This window comes from Erithacus rubecula (assembly GCF_903797595.1).
Source record: "Erithacus rubecula genome assembly, chromosome: 9".
NCBI lineage: Eukaryota > Metazoa > Chordata > Aves > Passeriformes > Muscicapidae > Erithacus > Erithacus rubecula.
In genome coordinates, this window is record NC_136660.1 from 24,824,477 (window position 1) to 24,844,949 (window position 20,473).

Sequence of the window (20,473 nt, forward strand, 5' to 3'; positions counted from 1 at the left end):
CAGCAGCAGTTCATTAAAATAAAAATGAAAATCTGCACATTTCCAGTGTAACAAAATTTACTGTTCAAAAGAGGGAAGGAAAAGGAACCACCTGGATAACCTCAACTATAAGCAAGAAAAATAGGGTGCAGCTAAGACTGGACTTTTTAACCTCATTACAGATAATCAGTAAACAAAATCAGTAAACAAAACAAAGAGGAGGTTCTGCAAGGAAAGCCCTTGCACCTAAAACCAGCTATGTCAGGTGATTGTGAACAGTGGTTGAACATGGCAGGTGTTCTCACAGCAATGGGGACAACTGTGGCTCTGAGGGAGGACTGAGACAAACCTCAGAAAGTAAGCCAGAGATTTTTTTTATGAGAAATGTGTGTTTGCAAGAAAAAAGTAGAGCTACTTTAAAAATGGAAAGCTGAGTCATCCACACACAGCACAGCAGTGGTCCCATGAAGTTATTAACACTGTGTGAGGCTGCTGAGAGTCAAGGAACTCAGCCTGGGTGGCAGTGTGAGAATATATTAAAATAAGTGTCTTTTTGTGGGAATGTTTTATTTATGAGAGTAGAACAGAACTGTTGAAGAGAATGAAATAAAACTCCTTTGATTTTATTTATCATCTTACTTCATGTTAAAACTTAATGGGAAAAATCCTGAAGTTATTAACAGTTAAAAAACTACGTGTTTTATTGGATTCCTGAGCTGCTAACAGTTTTTATACACAGGACATTTCAAAATGGTGTAAAAGACTAGACAGATGGAAAAAGCTATCTTGAAGAGAATGGAGGAAACAAGAAAAGATGGCTCAGGAAAAGCTGCCTCTCAAATGGACCATTAAGGAGCATTAAGGACATTGACAGAATGAGGTAGAGGAAGGACTTTCACCTGCAGGAAAAGCAATTGTGTCTGTGGAAGAAATGTGTTACAATCCAAACTAGCTCAAACCACCCAGAAAATCCATAAGGAAGGCATCCAAACAGGATAAACAATCCCAAACCCTGTAAACACGTACCAAAAAAAGAAGGTACTGGTGTTCCAAGACTGGCTTGGTTTCTTGGACTGATGCAGGACAGTAGAAGAGGGAACCTGAGGGTGGGACACACACTGCACACTCCAAAATTCCTTGTGGCAACACCAGACACCCTTACTACCAAAAAAAGAAAATCACCCTGAACTCTTCTACCTCTGCATATGCCAGATACACTTTTCATCCCAGTGGTGTACAGATACCAAAAAAAAAAAAAAGAGCATATGTTACCAAATTTCTTCTGTTGGAAAGTATGGAAGAACACCAACTGTATTTAGGCCCAGACACAGGAACATAACCAAATCCTGCAGAACAGATGTAACCACCGGTGCTGAGAGTTCTTGCTGGCCAGGAAGTGGAAATAAAGCTAATCCTGGCACTGTGAAACACTTCTAGTCACACTTTCACATTCCAGACATTTACAGTTCTTTGGGAAATTTCTGTGAATTAGATCCCAGTTCTTTACTGAGTTTCTATTCCCAAGGAAAGAAATATTTAAGTGAAGCCACTATTCCCAAATATGATGTTGCTCAACTATGAAATAAAAAAATGGACAGTCAAGGTAAAATGGCTGTTGTCACTTTTTTTTTTTTTTTTGTCTGAATATGAACTGATTGAGCTCAAATGTATTTTCTGAGGCCTGTGCAAAGGTGAGCAGGTAAACAGATCTTATTTTACAGGGAAACAGAGAGGGACAAGTGGACAAGCCTAGTGATTGTGCTGTCACTCCTGAATCATGAGGCCCCTACTGCCTCCATTAATTAAGGCTGTTGAGCTGGATCAGAGGCTGATCAGTCTTCAGCCCCTGGACTTGTGCATAATGATTAACTCCTAGCTCACCTTAATAAAACCTTGAACCAAACATGTCCTTTGGGTACTCAGAAAAGGAGAAACCAACTCAGCTAATTAGACAGAGTTATCACAGCAGCTAATCAGCACAGCTACATTCAGTCCAGTGACTGATACCAGCTGGGGAATAATTTCAAAATTTACCAGGGAATTAAGAAAGCACACCTTTGGGACTGCTGGAATAGAAGCCTTTGGCTGACAGAGCAAAAAAGATGCAGGAGATGAAACAGCAGCTAAAAGTAAAGTTTGCTTTAGAAAATCAAGAGTGAAGAGAGGTAAAACACACAAGAAGTGATTCCTGTGGCAATTGATAGATCATCTGATCTGCAGAGCTGGTGGAGCAGTAGTCTACTTTAGGGGAAGTACTAGTAAGAAAGCATCATAAATTAATCCCAGCCAGTTAGCCTAGAGTGCAGCAAATGACAGCACTGTAAGTAAGTAAATCATATCTACCCCTGCCTGGGGCCTGGGTCTAGATCTCTGTTCTCTACCTTCAGACAAACCCAGTCCTAGTCTATTATTTCAATTAATGGAACAGTCTTGTTATATTGAATTAAGACATTATTACTTTTCTACTCTATGACTGACAAAAAGGCAGCAGTGACAGTGGATCTTCCTTACTGTACTGGGCATTGTCTCAGCTGATAGTGCTGACAAGTCCTGTCCCACTTAGAGGCTGGTAGGTTCAGCTCCTTGAGTGCAACCACCTCATCTTTGCAGGACTCTGTCAGAAGAAGAGTTATTCTGCCAGCCCTGTTCCTTCAAAGAATCTAGGCCTCTTGGCAGTTTATTCTTTTTTTCCCCTTTGGCATTTAGACATTACAGATTGGCATTTCAGATATAGCTGAGGCTCTGCACAGACTGTCCTGTGAGCTCTGTAAATCAGGAGCAGCAAGCTTGGGCCTTCTGGCAGGACTGCTGCCAGCTCATGACCTGAGCAGATGAGATCCACGTGCCACAGGTCTCTGGCACAGCTGTACAGCACTGTTAGGGGCACACACTGGGCACAGCTGGTGCCTAAAAACAGAGCAGCCACCTGCAGCCACTCCACAGAACCAGAGAGCAGGAGGGGCTGCAGAGAAACAGGAGCTGAGCTTGGGCAGGAGACTCTCACAGCCACTCTGGGATGCCTCACCAGTTTTCTCCTGTTTTGTCTCTCAGAGAGAGCACAGTGACTCCAGAACACATAAAAAAGACAGTCTTAGCTGGCCATAGATCAAACTTTTTGATCAACTATTTGATTCTCAGACAAATCCTTCCCTAAAATTTACCTCTGCATTAACATCTCTGATTCTGTGGATGAAAGCCCTGTTCATACTGTTGAGGCAACTGAGTTTGAGTCTTCACAGAGCCCACTAAGTTCACTAATCTGTTATTAACCTTAGCACCAATTCATACTGCAAATCCCTCCTAGGAATAGGATGCCAACATCAGAAGGTGGAAACTCCTCCAAGAATTAGGGCAGCAACCTGGGAGTCACTGTCTGATGTGCCAGCAACACTCCCTTGCCCACTGCACTGGGCTCACCCCTGTGCTGCATCCACCCAAACCCCAGATACTCATCTGGAACAGTCACAGTGCAAGGACTGTGCTCAGGGGTGGTACAATACTGCTTGGAGCCCAAAGAAACAGAAAGGAGCCATTTTACAAACACTGATTCAAAAGAACTTTGTGCTCTTATGATGGTAGAAAAAAAGAAAAAAACAAATCAGGCAACAAAAGTTCTGTCTTTTTGGACAGGTAATGAGCCTGACCCAAAGCTTACTGAAATCTGCACAACCTTTTCTACAGACTTAATGATAGTTTACAGCAGAGTCTGTGTAATTACCCTATATAATTACATAAAAGCCTGCTACAGGTTTAGTGATTGAGAAGACAAATGTTTATGACACCTGCATTCAGGAAAGTTCTGGACTGCTCTGTGATGTTCCAGAAGAAAATATAAATACATTATTTAGCTTTCAGAGCAAGACTTAAAGCTTCTTGAAATTAACAAAGAGAATATCAGAGGCACGGTGGCCAGAGAAGTTACATTTTTAGAAAGGAAAGGAAGGGAAAAATCTATGTGGGAGGACAGGATGACAATGCCCAGTGGGATATTAAGGCATGTACATGATCACTGTCAAGTGTAGGCCAAATACACATGCAAATTAAGGCTCTGAAGCATCTGAGATGTTGCTGATTCACTCAGCATCCTCTACCCCTTCCTGGAGGAATTGGAGCTCATTAGGTGCAGCTGGAGGACATCAGCTCCCATGAGAAATAAACAAATGGAATTGCACAGCCAGATTTAGACCATGCAATCCATGTACCTCCTCTGTGTGCCAAACTGAGGAATGGCCTCTCTGTGTTTTCCAAACTCAGAAAAGGCCCACCATCCCAACCAGAGCCCCAGGGTTACTAACACAGGTGTCAGTGGTCAATCTTTAAGGGAGAGGGGGAATTTCTGCTCTAGGGCAGATGGGCAGGGTCAGTGTTGGCAGCATCCCATGCAAGGCACTGCCTGCAGCCCCTGAGAACAGTGCTGGCAATCCCTGCATGGTTCCCCTTTCCCCAGCAGTGAAAAGCTGTTTTTCAGCCAGCAGAGGCTAACTCAGCCCAGCAGGTGCAGAACTTCCAGACCTTACAGGAGCCAATACTGCCTTTCAGATTTCATCCCAGAACAGACACAGCTTACTAGAATTTTAATTTCTTCTGCTTTTTTCTTTCTGACCAAAACTTCTACAGGTACTTTTGGAGTAGCTATTTCTATACTGAAGGTAGATTGAATTGTTCACCATGTTCAACCAGAAGAAGGCAGAGAAGCCACCAAATTCTTTCAGAAAATTCAACTAAGAAGCCAATAATGCCCCACTCTAGGTATAGGCCCACAAATTAAATAGGATAACTGATGTTTTTCATCATATTCCAAGCAACTGGGTCTTAAGAGTCAAGGTTGTTGCCACTTCTCTGAAGAGAAAAATATTTCTGAGGTGGCAGAGAAAATCTGTCCAGCCTGCAAGTAATACAGAGGTGAAGATCATCCAAAACCATCACTACTTTAGTCTTCCATACTTCCATTCTCTAGTCAGCAGCATGATACAAACATATAACAGGAGGAGTTTACTGAGGGGCCAGAATTTTTCTTAACTACTGAATGGAGCTTTTTGAAGTTTCTCTTTTTTTACTTTCTCTATTCAACAAAAGGATAAAGCAATGCTTAAAGAGCAATCAATAGAACTCAAGAACACTCTGTTCTCCAGCTGCTATATGAAGCTCCTTGCCCTAAAGGCTACACACAAGTGAAATTTTATGTCACTTCCACTCTCCAACATGCTGAGTGGCCAGTTCATTTAGAAGATAAAAAAGAGCTGGGTGAGTTTGCCTTCATCACACAGAAAGATTTCAAAAATATAAAGAGGCGTAGGAAAAAGAAATTGCATAGCTTAAAAGCACAGAAAATCCTCTTCCTTCTCAAGCACTAATTCAGGTCTCTGCAGCTGAGAGAGGCCAACAACCACCTGGTGCTTTTCAGCTGCCCATCCTCCAGACACTAAATCAGTTCAAATGATGGATAAATTCTGAGAACAACAAATAAACACACCCACCAAGGGCTACCACATACCCATGAGGTGGAGGCAGAAGTCAGTATTAGAAAGGCTACATCAAAAAAGTAACACACATGGCTTGACCTTGTTCTTATACCCTTGTCATCTTCACCTGCTGCAGGTTCACAGTGAAGATACTGGATCTTCCTTGTCCAATGATCAATTCTTAATGACTTGATGGAATTATTTATAATAAAAAAATGCCAGAGTGATAGTTGTTATATCAGGAGTAAATAGCCTCACACATTCCCTCAGTAAATGAGACACACTTGGATTATGGATTTGGTTTGGGGGTAAATTGCAACGTGCAGCTCTTCTGCATAATAAATTTAGGTCTTCCATTTTCTTCAAAAGCAAACTGAAAACCACATTTTTCCCTTTTTTATAGAGCACTGATCAACATTTCAGGAGTTACTGTGCATTAGAGATAATCCACAAATATAAATGAGGCTATTATATCTCTATATATGTTCTGTTCATGCAATTTCAACAGAAATTCTGCCAATTAACAAGCCCTGTTTACTCTGAGAGCTTTATTACATCTTTCTAAACCAATTGACTCAGCATGTTTCTTCTGAAACAAAAAAAAAATAGCAACTGAATATAGGAGAAGCTAACTGCCAAGCCCAGTGCTTTTATAATTACATTAGTAGAGGCCCTGAAGAATGAATTTATACTTATTACAATACTGACCACTATTTTCTAATGGGTCATAGATGGAATAGATTTTACAGCTACACTAACTCTATTTCTACCCACCTTTTCTGTTTATTTTGCATTTTAATGATGCTAAAAAGCTAGTGGCAATAGTAGCCATCAAAGTGCTATCAGTAGTAAGGAGAAAAGACTAACACAAATGGTGATGCTGCTTTTATATCACTGGACAGAGGTAATTTCTGGAGCTTGTGGGAAGTGGTGCTGCTTGACTCAGGTCAGTGAATTAAAACAGCTGCTACAAGCAGAAGGGCTGAGTCCTCACACAACCCTTCTCACCTTAACCATGTCTAATCTTCTTTCCTCCAAAAATCAGATTTCCTCCCCATCTCTCATGGGTATTTGTCATCCTTTACCTATCCTGTGTAATCATTTGGCCACCTTATTCCACCATTCATATCTTCTTCCCTTCATTATACTTCCCAAGTCATTATTCTTATAAACAGACATTAAATTTGCAACTTGGTTCTTCTGCAGTTTTATACATTTGCTGTTACCATGACCTTAGAAGAACATTTCTGGTCTGTTTAATTTTATGTCTATTCTTTAATTCAAATCGACATTTCAGTTAGTCACTTTAATTTCTGCCCAGAAATCCCATCTTGGGAAGAGTTTTATTGAAATTTGTATGCTGTCTTAAAAATCTTTACATGCCAAGTCAGTATCTTAAACATTTCAAAGTTCTAATTTCTTCAAAAATTCAGCTCCTGGGTCCTTAGCTTACAGTCATTGATCAGAGCAGTGCATTTTGGTCTTTTCACAGAGGGACATGAAGTCCAGTTTGTTGTCTATTACACACTATCCAGTCTTTCTCCATGCTGTAAGTAGAACACAGTCCTGTAAGTCCAACCTTCAGCCTTTGTCTTACCATTATACTTTACTGAACTAAAATACTTTTTTTTTTTTAAGTGATCTCAGCCTACTAAGCCATCCATTTGCCCACTGTGACTACCTCAGGTCTCATTTTGATTCACTACCTCACCTGTCCCAAAACTTGGAAATTATACCAGATTTATCACCAGACTAATGGCAAAGAGCCCTTATATCACTGCACCTGCAGCTAACCTTCCTGAATGTCATTAGAAATACCTTGCCAGGAGAGGATTCCTTGCACATGACTTCTGGTTCTCATGAATTTGCTGATTCTTGACTATGCCTGACCAAATATTTCAGTATCAAACAGCCACAAACTCATGCAGTGACAGAACACAAAGCCCCAAGCCCCAGCCAGTATCCTGTTCTCTGAATCATGCAGCTCTCTCATATCACAGTAACTTCATTCATACTCCTGCTCACTCAGATCACAAACTGGGCTGATTAAGGCACAAAGAAACACTAAATAAGAAGCAGAATCCCTGTTCTGAATCCAGGGCCCTTTTGCTCCAATCAAACAAATTACTGTGTTGAGGAAGAAAAGTCAGGAGATTGAAAATAACTCCTCCAAGTCTCTCTTAAGGCAGCATTTGGCTTCCAAATGCTGTTGTGCATCATCTTAATAAAGCACTTAGGGAAATAAATCACAGGCTATTAAAACACTCGTGACATCACAGTTGCTTCTTTGAGTAACATCCACATCTTGAATTTACAATACAGTGTGCTGAGTAGCTGGTGGATTGTAAAGAAAAAATAAAAAAAGCGTATTGGCTTCTTCCTTCTTTGGCTCCTTTACCAGAGATAAAGTCGACTGGGACTGTAATGTGCTTTTCTTACAGAAGAGTTAGCATTGTGAAAGCTGTTAACATACAGGGAGAGATTACAAAGAATAAGACCATTTACCTTTGAAAAGGGAACACTTAGAAGGAAAATTTACTGAGGTCTCTGAGTTTCTTTCTTACTACCTTCACCGTGACTAGCCTCTAAATTTTCTGCTGCCTCATAACAAGAGAGCACATCGTCACTCCAGCACTGGCAGGGAAGTGAAATTATATTTCCACAATGCCTGTAGTCAGTGCACACTGCTCACAGCCAAAGGAGGCCAGAGCCCCTGCAAGCCACAGATGTGCTCACTGGAAAGGGCCAACAGTCTATAACTGAGATAACTTCCATTTTTAACTAGATAATAATGTCATATGGCAAGTCATCAAAGCTCGTGTTTTGGGGCATAAGCTGATTGCTGCAGCAGTGCAAGAATGAAGTTATCTCAGAGGTAGGAGGTTTCTTATTGAAAGGTTAACACTGGATAAGAGCTGTCATTTATTGGGCACTGCTGGAGGCAGGCTAGGAAAAAAAATCAGACTCCCTTTTGAAAACTCTAACAAGGAAAACTCATTTTGAGGAAGAAGTGTGGAGAAACTTCACATTCTTGCCTACTCCACAGCATAGCTTTCACTTAGGAGCTCTACCATAAAGAAAGGAGGAAAAGAAAGAAAGGCTCTAGTTCTGCCTCCCTCACCTCACAGAAAACACAAAAACAGAAGAGCTGAAAAGTTACAAACACAGTTAGAAAAAAAAAAGCTTTTTTAATCTATTCAAAAAGAAAATAAAAATTTCATGTTGCTGCTACCTCTAGTGCTTTTCCCAGCAATGACACACAGTCTGTGGTTATAAAACATCTTCAGTGGTGTTCAAACTCCTTGGAATAAGTTTAAAAAGAATAGGTTTGGTGCTCATTTCTTATTCTTTTGCAGGGATTGGTCTCTGTTCAGGCAAAATCCAAACTAACAGCATTGCACATTGACCCAAAGATGACAATCCAGCCTGCCTGCAAAGGCACACAAGAGTTTCTCATGGTTCTGTTAGGTAGTGGAAGAGAATATATCAGACATCTAGCTTGGTAATAGATCAAATCTCTGTTAGGCTTCAGCCATGGATAGAGACTGTAGGTTCAGGTAGGTTTCTCCACTTTCACTCTTCTAAGACTGGATTTTATTAACCAGTTTAACCCCAAACCCTCAGCTCGTGTACTGCAGATGAACAGGCAACATAACCCCATTACCCACACATGCAGTGGTGAAGAAGCTTTCCTAAAGCTGGATGTAGGAAAGCCAGGACTCAGATGTCCTTCTCATTCCACAGCTCTAAACAACTGGAGAAATAAAGGAGACTGAAAATGTGTGGGTTTCAGCCTCCTGAATTGATCTCTTGGAGCTGACAATGTAAACACTCAACAGTAAGAAAACAGTGACTTGTTGGTAAAGCAGAATGGGAGCTTAGAGCTGCTTAAAAATTGTTTTTATGTTGCTGCATTTAGCAAGGGTAATTAAGGGTAATTAAAGAGACAGTTGTTATGGTCTCCTATTTCCCTTTCAGGTTGTTTGAAAAGGGTTTTCTATCCAAACAGAAAAAGACCATGCTGGCCTGATTTTGAGTGCATCCCTTTTCCCCCAGAGGTTATAGGGCCCATCAGACTGGCAGCTGAGTGCTGTGCAGATTATAAAGCCAGCAGCTTAACAAAAATCTCTCAGCAGCTCAAGACAGGCAGTCAGGGCCTGCTGAGGAAGATTGGCAGCTATTAATAAGTGACAAGGAACCTGCCATCCTTCAGTCTCTGTGTCCTTTCCACCCAGCTTTGTTTCTCCCTAATATATGGGAAATACACAGTTCTCCATTAACTCTGAGGGGGTGTCTCCTTTTTCCCTGCTCTGCCATAGAGGAGAGAGCATCTTTGTAGCATTACAACTGTGAAAGAGAAAAAAAATCCTCTAATTTTATTAAAAGTAAACACAAAAGAAGTTCAGTAAAAGAACTGTTTGGGTTGTTGGTTTCCTTTTTTTTTTTTTTAATGCTAGACAGTGTAATCATACAAGCCAATGGCCAGCATTCAGCTGGTTTTCAGGAAAGCCAGTCTCAAGGTTCTGCTTGGCTGATCAAAGCTGACCTTCAGCCTTTGGTATGACAAAGGGGTACCTACATGCTCAGTTCATTGAGGAACCCACTGCAGTTTCATTCCACTTCCTCCCTACCCTCATTTGTCTTCACAGCTAAGATACTTCAAGCAATCAAGAAAAAAAGCTCTCAGGAACCAAGTGTGAAGAATCTGTGTTTGGGCTTTCCCATCTGTACAGAAACTGAAGCTATTGAATTCTCTCTTCACTGTGTGAAAACCACGAAGTGGGGCTTTCTCCTACCACAGAAAAGCTGAGATTCTGAGCAACCACCCAAGTCCAGCAGCTCAGGCTTCAAGGAAAACCAGAAGAAAATTATTGGGAACACCTACACAGATATGTACACAGCCATAAAATAGAGCAGTAAAAGTACATTAGTAGAATGAACAACACTCTTTGTGCAGGAAATTTGCCTTGGAGAAAGATCAGATATCACTATCTCCTCATGAAGTCATTTAATGCACAATGCTTGTGATGTTTCTGAATTTCTATTTCTTTTCAACTCTGCATCTCTCACAGATACTCCCACCTATCTAGGCTGCAGGATCATTGAAAAGAGATTTTATCTTCACACCCAACTACACAGCACACACTACAATGCATGCTAGGGAAATTCACACAACTTCCTTGCAGAAGAAACTCATTTGGGGGATAGGGGGAAATAATGGATGAAAGGACAGGATGGCTTTTTACCTCCCACTGGCAAAGCACAGTACCAGTTTAGAGCACATTACAAGTGATGTTCATAATCAGGAGGATACATCTTCCTCTGCCACTTAATGCATCTCACCAGTGAAATGACTTGGTGTAATAGCAGCAGGAAGCTGCCAGCCAGGACAGAAAAGTTCCTGAATCTCCCCATGCCTCCTCCTACATAAGGGGAACTCAAGCTGCAAATTAATTCCTTGCTCACCAGGAATCAAGTCTCTCTTAGGTTGTTCCTGTCACACAAGCACAAACTTTCACAGTGCTGAGTACCCAGAGCCCCTCAATGGTACATCCTAATGGCAAGGGCAAAATTACCCTTCCCTGCCCTAGCTGATCCAGTGACCTGCACAATATTCACAACAGTTCTGTCCACACACAGATCTGAGCCTCACCCAGTAGCTTCAGCCTTCCTAAAGGATTCTGTGCCTTCCTACTGAACAGCTCATGCCCGGATGTCCTACTTTACACACATAGTGTGGATAGTTCCAAGCAAGCTGTGTTTCAGTGTAAATGGCAGTCAGTTCATGCTGCACAAACATACCATTGATACATATTTAAATATATACATTTACAGCAGATATTTTCCAGGTGCTTCACTGAGTCCTCCAAGAAAGATCTGATGACATATGCCTGGCTCTTTCTGCAGTAACAATAAGCTTTTACTGTTTGCCTGGATAATTCCTGAAGTACAGGTGCAAAAATATTTAGGACCTGGATCTGAAAACCTTAGAGTTCAAATCTCCAGCCTGTATAATGCTTTCAGCTGAAGGATCTCCCTGTTCACCCAAGCTCAGCCCCAAATACACCCTTTCCTTTTGGTGATTAGTAGTGGATATATCCCTTTGAAGAGATGAGTACAATTTTACCCAGCTCTGCAAATTGACTGCATATATACAACAGGAATGGAAGTATCAGAACATAAAGGGTGTTTTACTTTCTATTTGTGAACTGGTAAGTACTGTGTGGTTTGCCTTTCCCCTTAGACATCAGCTCCAGTCTAGCTTGTCTGCAGTTATTACACAGCCACAGCAGACAGATGAACCCTGTGGACCAGAACCAGAGATATTTCTGTTATGTTTTACCAACATCATTTGAGCAAACAGGTACAGCCTAGGAAACAGATATGGAAGTTCATCATCTAATTTGCAGAGGAAGAATGACAAAGTGCATTGAAACACTGTATGCCTTTAAAGTGGCATGAACATGGTGCATTTGTTATTTACAGTATATTGCTAATATATGTCAGCATTAATATTCATTACCTTGATTTACACGTTTCTTTCATGCAGAAAATGGATTTGGATTCTTTCTGATTTACTTGATAACACTTCTACATTTCATGACTGACTGCAGCAGAGAACACATTTTTAATAGGCTTAATAAATTTACATCATCATTAGTGCTGAATATTTTATCCTCGCAGGAGTGAGAAGAACATCACTAAATCCTCAACTGAATCTGATCCTTCATAATATCAGAGCATGACTCTTCAAGATAAGTCAAGGCAGAACTTACATGAGATTGATTAGACAAACACATATGAGATGCCAAAAAATGCAATGGTTTTATCAGCCTTTATCATTTAGGGAATGTAAAACTGGTAAAATTCAATAAAATATAAGTTTCCTGCTAAACTGAGAACAACCTGATGTGAGTTGTTTCATCTCGGGGGGAGGGGGGTTGGGTACACTTTTTTTTTTTTTTATTATTGGTTGGTAGTTGTCCCTCCCCACCCTTCACCTTTATTGGAGCTTGTTTTGATAACAAAAAAAAACATCCAAGGAAACTTTGGCAGCCAAGTAGAAGAGTTGACTGTGCTAGAAGTTTTTATTACAGTTAGTCACCAGGGTAAAATGAGCCCTCTTAGGTACAAGAATTGATTGCTACAGAAACTGTTAGGGCCCTAGGGGTCCTGGTGGCTGAACAGAGTGTCCCCACACACAGGAAAAAGGCTGCGCTGAGCTCCACACACAGAGCATAAAAATCCATGTTCTAAGCCCCCTTGCAGTGCAAGCAGATCTCCCACTGTGATCAAACCACAAAAAGATACAATTCCTCCATGAACAGCTGAGTGTGCAAACCCATCCCTCCCTCCCCAGACACCCTCCAGCATCCACACACAGACCAGCCAGAGGCTCCTACCTTGGCAGGGCAGAAAATGAAACAGGGATTAAATAAACCCAAAGACACAAGGAAATGCCATTGTTACAATCTCACTAAAGGCCCACGGGAGATAATGTAGCAGCATTTATCAAGCTCTGATATTCATTTAAGAAAAGTGACTTACACTGAGCAACTGGGACACAGTATTTATAGATAAAAGCCTTTCAAATAGTCCTTTTCAAGTTCCTTTCTCCCACAAAACTGCTGGCTAAAATGTGCTTAATGAGACTTTTCTTCCCCTCACTTTTTCAGTTCCTCTCATATGGATTTGCTTCTCTTACCTTCTACTTCAGCTAAAAGACCCTAATCTGCTGTTGCAGAGCACACTGTGTCACTAAGCCACACATTATGACATTATTAGTGTGTCTTGGTGTATTTTAGCAGAAGATAAATGTGAGTAGAAAACAGTCAATCGGCAAAACAGAAGTAAAGAACCTGCATAAAAGGTCCAGGAGAACGATGAATACAATAAGAGCCATAACCTAGAAATCCCCCTTAAATAAAGTAAGCAAATACAAACTTTCAAGTCTGCTGTTGCAAAAACTCTTTAGTCCAGAGAAGAAAATCTCCACAAACACATGGACAGTAGTGGGTGGCTGTAGTTCTGATCTGCAGGAAACTGCATGCAGAAACATCAACATGGGAGGCTTCAAAACACCTGCAGTATTTATAGCCACAGGGCTGGGGTCAACTCTGACCCTTCCCTGGATTACACCCAAATTCCCTTCTTGAAAGGACAGAGCTGCAGCACGATGTGCAGTGGTGGTGGAAGGAATGGTAAGTAAACTGATGGAAGGGTTAAAACAGCAGTTCAAGGTTAAATAAAAAGGCCATGTAAGAGTTAGAAATAGAGCTAGAAAAAGATCCATCTTTAGCTTTCCAAGAATGAGAAAAAAAACAACTATCAACAACCCCCGCTTTACGTATGGGAAATAAAATCCAGATCTACATGAGATTTTTCAGCATCCTTGAGATTTCTTTATGGCATATGTGCTGAAGCCTCTTTAATGCAGAAACTAGAAGCAATGAAGGTCATGTTGGAAATTATAATCACTCCTGAACTGGGGAGTTCAGGCAAAATGCTGGAGTGTCAAGATTATCATCAATAGCTTCCAGAAATAGCACAGCAACAGATTATGATTTAAAATATTCTCACACTAAGCAAACTCTACATCTTCCTAATTTCCGGCTGGAAAGTTTAACTACTGTTATTTTTATACAAAGTCCCAGGAAATGACTCATTTCTGACCAAATACAGAGCAATAAGAAGGTAGAGGTGAATGGCAGCACTCATGGCTTGACAGCCTCTCAGGATCCTGAGGGAAAGTGTCACTCGTGCACATCTTTCCAGAGCATCATATTTACACAAACAGGAAAAGATTAGTCCTCCCACAGCTGTCTACAGCTCATGGATACTGTGCACACTATTTTGACATTTTTATTTATTTGAAATGTAAGCTTATCTTACTCCAGTGCTAAAGAAAAAAAAAATTCTCCTAACTCTCACAACTTAATCCTCTTTTTGATCTGAGAGATATCTACAGGAAGAAGAGAAATAAATCCAATACACTGAGTTAATTGCTCAGTGACAGATAATCTTTCCTCCTCCATTTTCTTTCTCTTCTATAAAAAGAGTAACAAAAAGTAAATAAAAACTTCTCAACCAAAACTGTGGAAAAAATCTGCTGAGAGAACAACAGCATAATTAAAGTCAGGCCCAGCCTGATGCACCATTTCATTTACCATGTACAGAAGCAGCAGCTCACTTGCCATCCAAAGCTCAGTACACACAGAGCCTTAACAATCTAGATTATACAGATTCTCCCTGTCTCTTCTCTCTTACTGTATTTTATTCTTTCATGTCTGTCACCTGTGGTCTTTTAATTTGTCAGTAGTTTTAGAAGGATGATCTCCATCCAGTAGTGTTGCAGCCAGCTCTACTTAAACTGGCTGAGAAATACAGAAATGTAATCCTAGGAGGAAGTAATGTATTTATGAAGAGGAGAGATTCATATCCTGCAGGCAATGGCAGAGCTGGGTTGTAGGTGGTTACAATCCCATCAGTAAGAATGCTTAATTCACCCAAATATCCTTTGGAATGACAGATGTGCTTATAACCAGTCATTGCATAAATGCCTCGTGCTGGTGACGTGCTTGTACAGCCCCTCACCACTCACCAGCCTTTCAGAGTGCACTCAGCACAGGAGGCAGAAGTGGTATTTCCTTCAGCTGTGGGTACCTGGAGAACTACCTTTCCCTTCTATCCTTCAGAAACAGAACTCCTGATATCAGAAAGCAAACCAGACATGAGATGATGTTTTCTTCCTTTCCCCAGCATTAAACCCAGAGGCATGAAATAAATTGCAAGATATGTTTCACCCCTTCTCTCAAACCTATTTTTGGTTCTATCCTTTCCAAACAAGCAGGGAGATTTAAATTAACATGTCACTTAAGCAGCCAGGAGGAGCAGCAGCTAATAACCTCTTTCAGTACACAGAATAATAAGAGAAGCCCACCTTGCCATTTCTTTCCATCACAGTAAGAACAGAGAAGCTGCCCTGGGATCTTCACAGGCATATTTATCAGTGACCTGAAGGCATGGCTGTATGGTGAGGGGGGATGGACAGCAGAGCCATACCCAGGACACAGCACAGTGTAACCAGCACAGGCTTACTCAGGGTAACAGGACAGAGGAAAAATCCAAAAATGCCAAGTGCACTGGCAGCTTCCAGAGCAGCCATGAGCACTGAAGGGCCAACCACGAATAATGGAGCCCTGCAAAGACAAGTGAGTTGATTCTGGTTCTCCAGCATTTCCCAGTTCAAAGCACTTGTCAGGGATTCTGGATGGTTGGCCATACAAATGCAATCAAGCCCTGGTAAGTGACATGTGCCATGTGAAGCTGAGGGGTTCAAAGCATGACAAGTGGTTCCTCAAATAATTTATGGAATTCCTTGTTCTAAGATGTCACAGACACTAAAAATTTTAACACACTCCAAAATATTGAGAAGGTCAGCTCATGGAATATTAATCCCCTGGTATATACTAAAACAAAAAGAAAATTATTCAGCTCCTCCTATACTTTACACTGAAGGCTGAGGGTAACTTAAACCTTAAGAATGAATGCCAGTATAATACTGGAATGAAGTGTCAGATCTGATAATCATTTTCATATGGTCTTGGTCCAGCCTGCTTGGAGACATCATGTGGGAGTTGCACATGCCCTGCCTTTGAACCTCCCTGGAACCTGCAAAGCAGCTGCACACTTCCTTCTATCTCCTTCCAAGTCCTGTTTTCTTCTCTTTTCCCTCTCCTGCTCTGCTTGCCAGAGGTACCAGAGACATAAATGACTAATGAATATTTCCCTCAATTAATATTTTGACATCTGGCAGTTTTAGAAGCAGACATGAAATGAGCAGGCATAGAAATTGGGAAGAAGAAACAGGAAAAGCAGTGTGATTTTATCCCTATTCCTTGCCACTGGCTGATGTATATGGGGAAGATCATACAGGAAACAAGAAAGTGTAAAATTCAAGAATTAGAATCAGGTTCCTTTTATGGAATACTAAGATCAGGAGTGTGTAATTACTGTTGCTAAATAGACTGAGAATTACTTTTCATAAAATACTCATATTTTTACTTTTTATCAGATAGTTTTTGGTAATAGAATTCCAGATTAGAGGAAACAATCATGCTATGTTTTTGTTGTTAATCACATTCTGACATTAGGACTGAGATCAGGAAAAGTGCCCTGCACTCACTGCAGGACTGCAGCACTGCTGAGGTCCCAACCATCTGCAACATCTTCCAGTGAAATCCACACAGTCCCTCCCTTCTTAATCAGGGCAAAACTTGATGCATTGTGGAGTGCTCCACAGGAACCAGAAACAGAAAAGAGTGTAAGGTCATCAAACAGTTTTGTGCTGCATTCATACATCTCATCAGGAAGTGCTTCCTACTCTGATGTGGCTGTCCCAGTTTCAGTCAGAAAATAGTATCTCAACACAATTCTGCATCACAGAAGCAGATCCTCAGCACTGTCAGCAATGGGGAAGGAGGTGCCTATGCATGCTGAAATGCCATCAATTCTGCAATGACTAGCACAAACTCCCTGTGGAAAAACATGGACAAAGCCACAATCCTGAGACTTTTTGTGTATGCACACCACAGTAAAGACAAAGGAATAGAAAGTCCAGCAAGGTGGATGAAATGAAAAGATTGATTAACCTCCCATGAAAACCCATTTATTCAACCCCACAAAATACTTTTCAGCATTCCTGTTACTGCTCAGAATAAATCCTAGAAGTTCAGTGTTTCTTTAGGTTTAAGTCTGTTTGGTTTAATTTTTCAGGCCAGTGGGTGAAGCAGTAGCCCAAGTTCATAATATACTTCATGTCAAAAATCCCTCCTCTGTAATTCTATTGAAACCTGCTCAGCTCCTGAGCAAAAGGTTATTTGTTTTATTTCTGACCCAGAATTCTCCCTTAGAAAAGAAAACCCCTTCCTATACAGGTGTATTAAATGAGTTCATTCTAACAAAAAGTTTTAGTTTTAAATACCCAAAATTTTATTGTCCCCTTCCAGTAGCCTATCTACCTTCATCAATAACCTGAATACAAAACTCCTAAACTCCCACAGATGAAACCTCCCTTTCACCTCATGAAAGTAGTTCTAGGGACATGTGAAAGAGGAAATACCTCTCAGATTAATTTTTCATAGAAATAAATACAGGCACCATCTGCTCACATTGAATCCAAATAACTACCTTAAGAAATTATTCACAGCCCAGCTCTTTCCTTTGGTTCACTTAGTGCATGATATGCTTTTAAATCATGAAAGTATCACAACATTCTTTATAAATTGGTCCAGCAGTCAAGTGGACACAAGTGGAAATCAATTATCCAGTTCTAATCACCAGACATTGAATACTCACTCACAGGTATTCCCCCAGTCTCTGGCTTTTCAGGATCATTTGGGCAGACAGCCATGAGATCCTTCACTAGAAACAAGGACTTTGGGCTGTTCAGTTCTCCCAAAAGTAAACCAATTGGTTGATTTCAATTTCAATAAGACAGGAAAGGGAAAAATCAAAAGACAGAATATCTGAGAAATACCTTATCTAGCTGAAACAAGAAAATCAGACTTCAGCCTTTTTGTCCTTGACTATGAAAGAACAGGAGTGAGAGAGGGTTTAGCTAGAAACCTTCCAGCACTTTTAAAGAAATCCAATTAAATTAAATAAAAGAATTGTATCAGGCTTTTCCTATTTTAGTAAGGTGGTAATTATTAACTCAATTTATCTGCATACCTCCAAAGAGAGCTCTCTGTGATGCTTCCCAGGTTGTAGTCATACAGCTTTGTCAGAATTAGAATCACCTAAAGGCAAAAGAAGAAATCATGGTTAGTCTCAAACAATTACAATCTCACAGAACTGAAATGACCCCGGGGAGGGCTTAGGATTCCTTTAATGGGTGCTTAACATAATTGAATGAATTGTTAAAAGCGTTTGCCTAAACTGACATGGAAAGAATTTACAGAGATATATGTTGAGCACTTTTTTGGACCTCTTTTCAGTTCCTCTGCATGACATCTCCAGCAGGTTCTTCCCTTAGCCCCAGGAGGAAGAGTGCACTGGGAGTGAGTTCAGATCTAGACAGAGTTTCACAATACAAGATCTTGTATGCAGTAGAAATTGTGACTATTTTCTGCTCTGTTTCACAGACACTGAAGCTGCTGATCCTTTTCATAGCTGTGGTGCAGAGATAACCCACAGACCTGTCTCCAGTCAAACACTTTCTGGTTGCAGCAGATGATTTGACACAAGCAAATGATCACCACTTTTGACTTGGGAGACTCAGGCTGGACATCAGGAAAAATCTCAATAAGGATAATAGTTAACACCTGGACAGACTACCCAGAACATCTGTAAAGCCTCCATCCTTGGAGTTTTTTAACACCTGGCTAGACAAAGTCATGGCTGACCTGATCTACAGCTGGTGATAACATTGCTTTGAGTAACAGGTTGAACTGTGGCCCTCCAAAAACCTCCAGTAGCCAATGTTTCTATAATTTCACTGAAAAGTTTTAGGTTTGGTCAGAATGGAAGTGTTTCCAAGTGTATGACTTTTATTAGCTCTTTTGATAAACAGCTTTTCCCTCCTGCCAAAACAGGCACTCCTGGAATAAAATTATCTTGCCAGGGAGAGGAAAGCAATTTTAACAAAAAGAATTTGCAGTGAAAGATTTCACACTGCTCTTTTGCTGGTGTCTTTAAAAACTTATTTCTGGCTTTCAAGATGATGGGCTGCTTTAACAAGATCTACATTTGGGACAAACTACCAGAACATTACAATTGCTACTAATTTATTTTGCATGTCTCCCTGCCAGGTCGCTGTACATCTTATCCTCTTCCCTATCCCATTAAAACCACAGTAAATTAGAGACTCAACTCTTACCTGACAAAAACCTCTGATCTATATACCACTTATTATTTTCAGCATGGCTCCTCAGGAATGAGGCTCACAGAAACCCAATCCCCCAGTCCCTTGATAAAATCACCAACTCCAGCCAATGTGGCTGAGCAGCAAAGCACTGTAGGAAGTTCAGTGACCCTCAGCCCAATCCCAGCTGGCACAGGAATGGCCACAGGGGGAAGAACAGGCCTCACCACTGCCTTTTCCAAAGCCAAAAGCCTCTGACACACCTGAAACAGCCACAGTGGGAATTATCTCCTTCCAATACCTCAGCACATGAGAGCAGAAAGAGCTGCACAGGGGGCAGAGAACACACCTCAGACAAGACATCTCTTTCTGCAGCACAACTCCTAAATCCCTCCCAGCAAGGAGAAAAGCTGCCCAAAGCATTTCCTATCTGCATGAACACAAGTCAGCAGCTCACAGGAAACACACAACAGCCACAATTTCCCTCTGCTCCCCAGGGCACCCTAAACACACATCCCCTCTGCTCCCCAAAACCCAGGGCTGGCAGGGAGAAGCTTCCCTGTGTCCTGGCAGGTCCCTCTTTGAAGAGGCAGCCAAGGTGGGAAGTTCCAGCCAAGGCAGAATCCAGAGCCAGGGTGGGCACACCTTCTTTGCCAAGGCTAATGCCAGTCAGGGCTCTGTAAGTCCTTATTTCCACCTCCACCCTCCAGCAAGGCTCATCAATGCCAGCAGGGCAGCTGCCTGCTCCAGACACAGAGCTGTGCCTCTGCCACCCCTCACAGCACCCCCTGCCAATCCCTACTTAGCAAGTTAATAAAAACCAAGGAAAGGGAAGGGATGTGCACATAAAGCCTTTCTGAACACCACCCCAGTGAAAGGCAGCAGTGAACTCCACTCCTGCTTGGAGACATCATGTGGGATTTGCACATTCCCTGCCTTTGAGCCTCCTGGGACCTGCACAGTTCCTTTATCTCTTTCCAAGTCCTGTTTTCTCCTCTTTTGCCTCTCCTGCTCTGCTTGCCAGAGGTACCAGAGAGGTAAATGATTAAATGAATGTTTCCCCCAATTAATATTTTGGCATCTGGCAGTTTTAGAAGCAGACATGAAATGAGCAGGCATAGAAGTTGGGAAGAAGAAACAGGAAAAGCAGTGTGATTTTATCCCTCTT

The 20,473-nt window shown here is 41.3% G+C and overlaps 1 protein-coding gene across 4 annotated transcripts in view; it reads right to left on the reverse strand.

Moving 5' to 3' along the window:
* Window positions 1–20,473, reverse strand: part of SORCS1 (sortilin related VPS10 domain containing receptor 1) — a 259,464-nt gene that overhangs the window by 160,723 nt on the left and 78,268 nt on the right. For all 4 annotated transcript variants that reach the window (XM_079313142.1, XM_079313140.1, XM_079313141.1 and 1 more), the window contains exon 2: window positions 18,174–18,241. In XM_079313142.1, coding sequence (XP_079169268.1) covers window positions 18,174–18,241 — 68 coding nt within the window. The remainder of the gene's footprint in view (window positions 1–18,173; window positions 18,242–20,473) is intronic.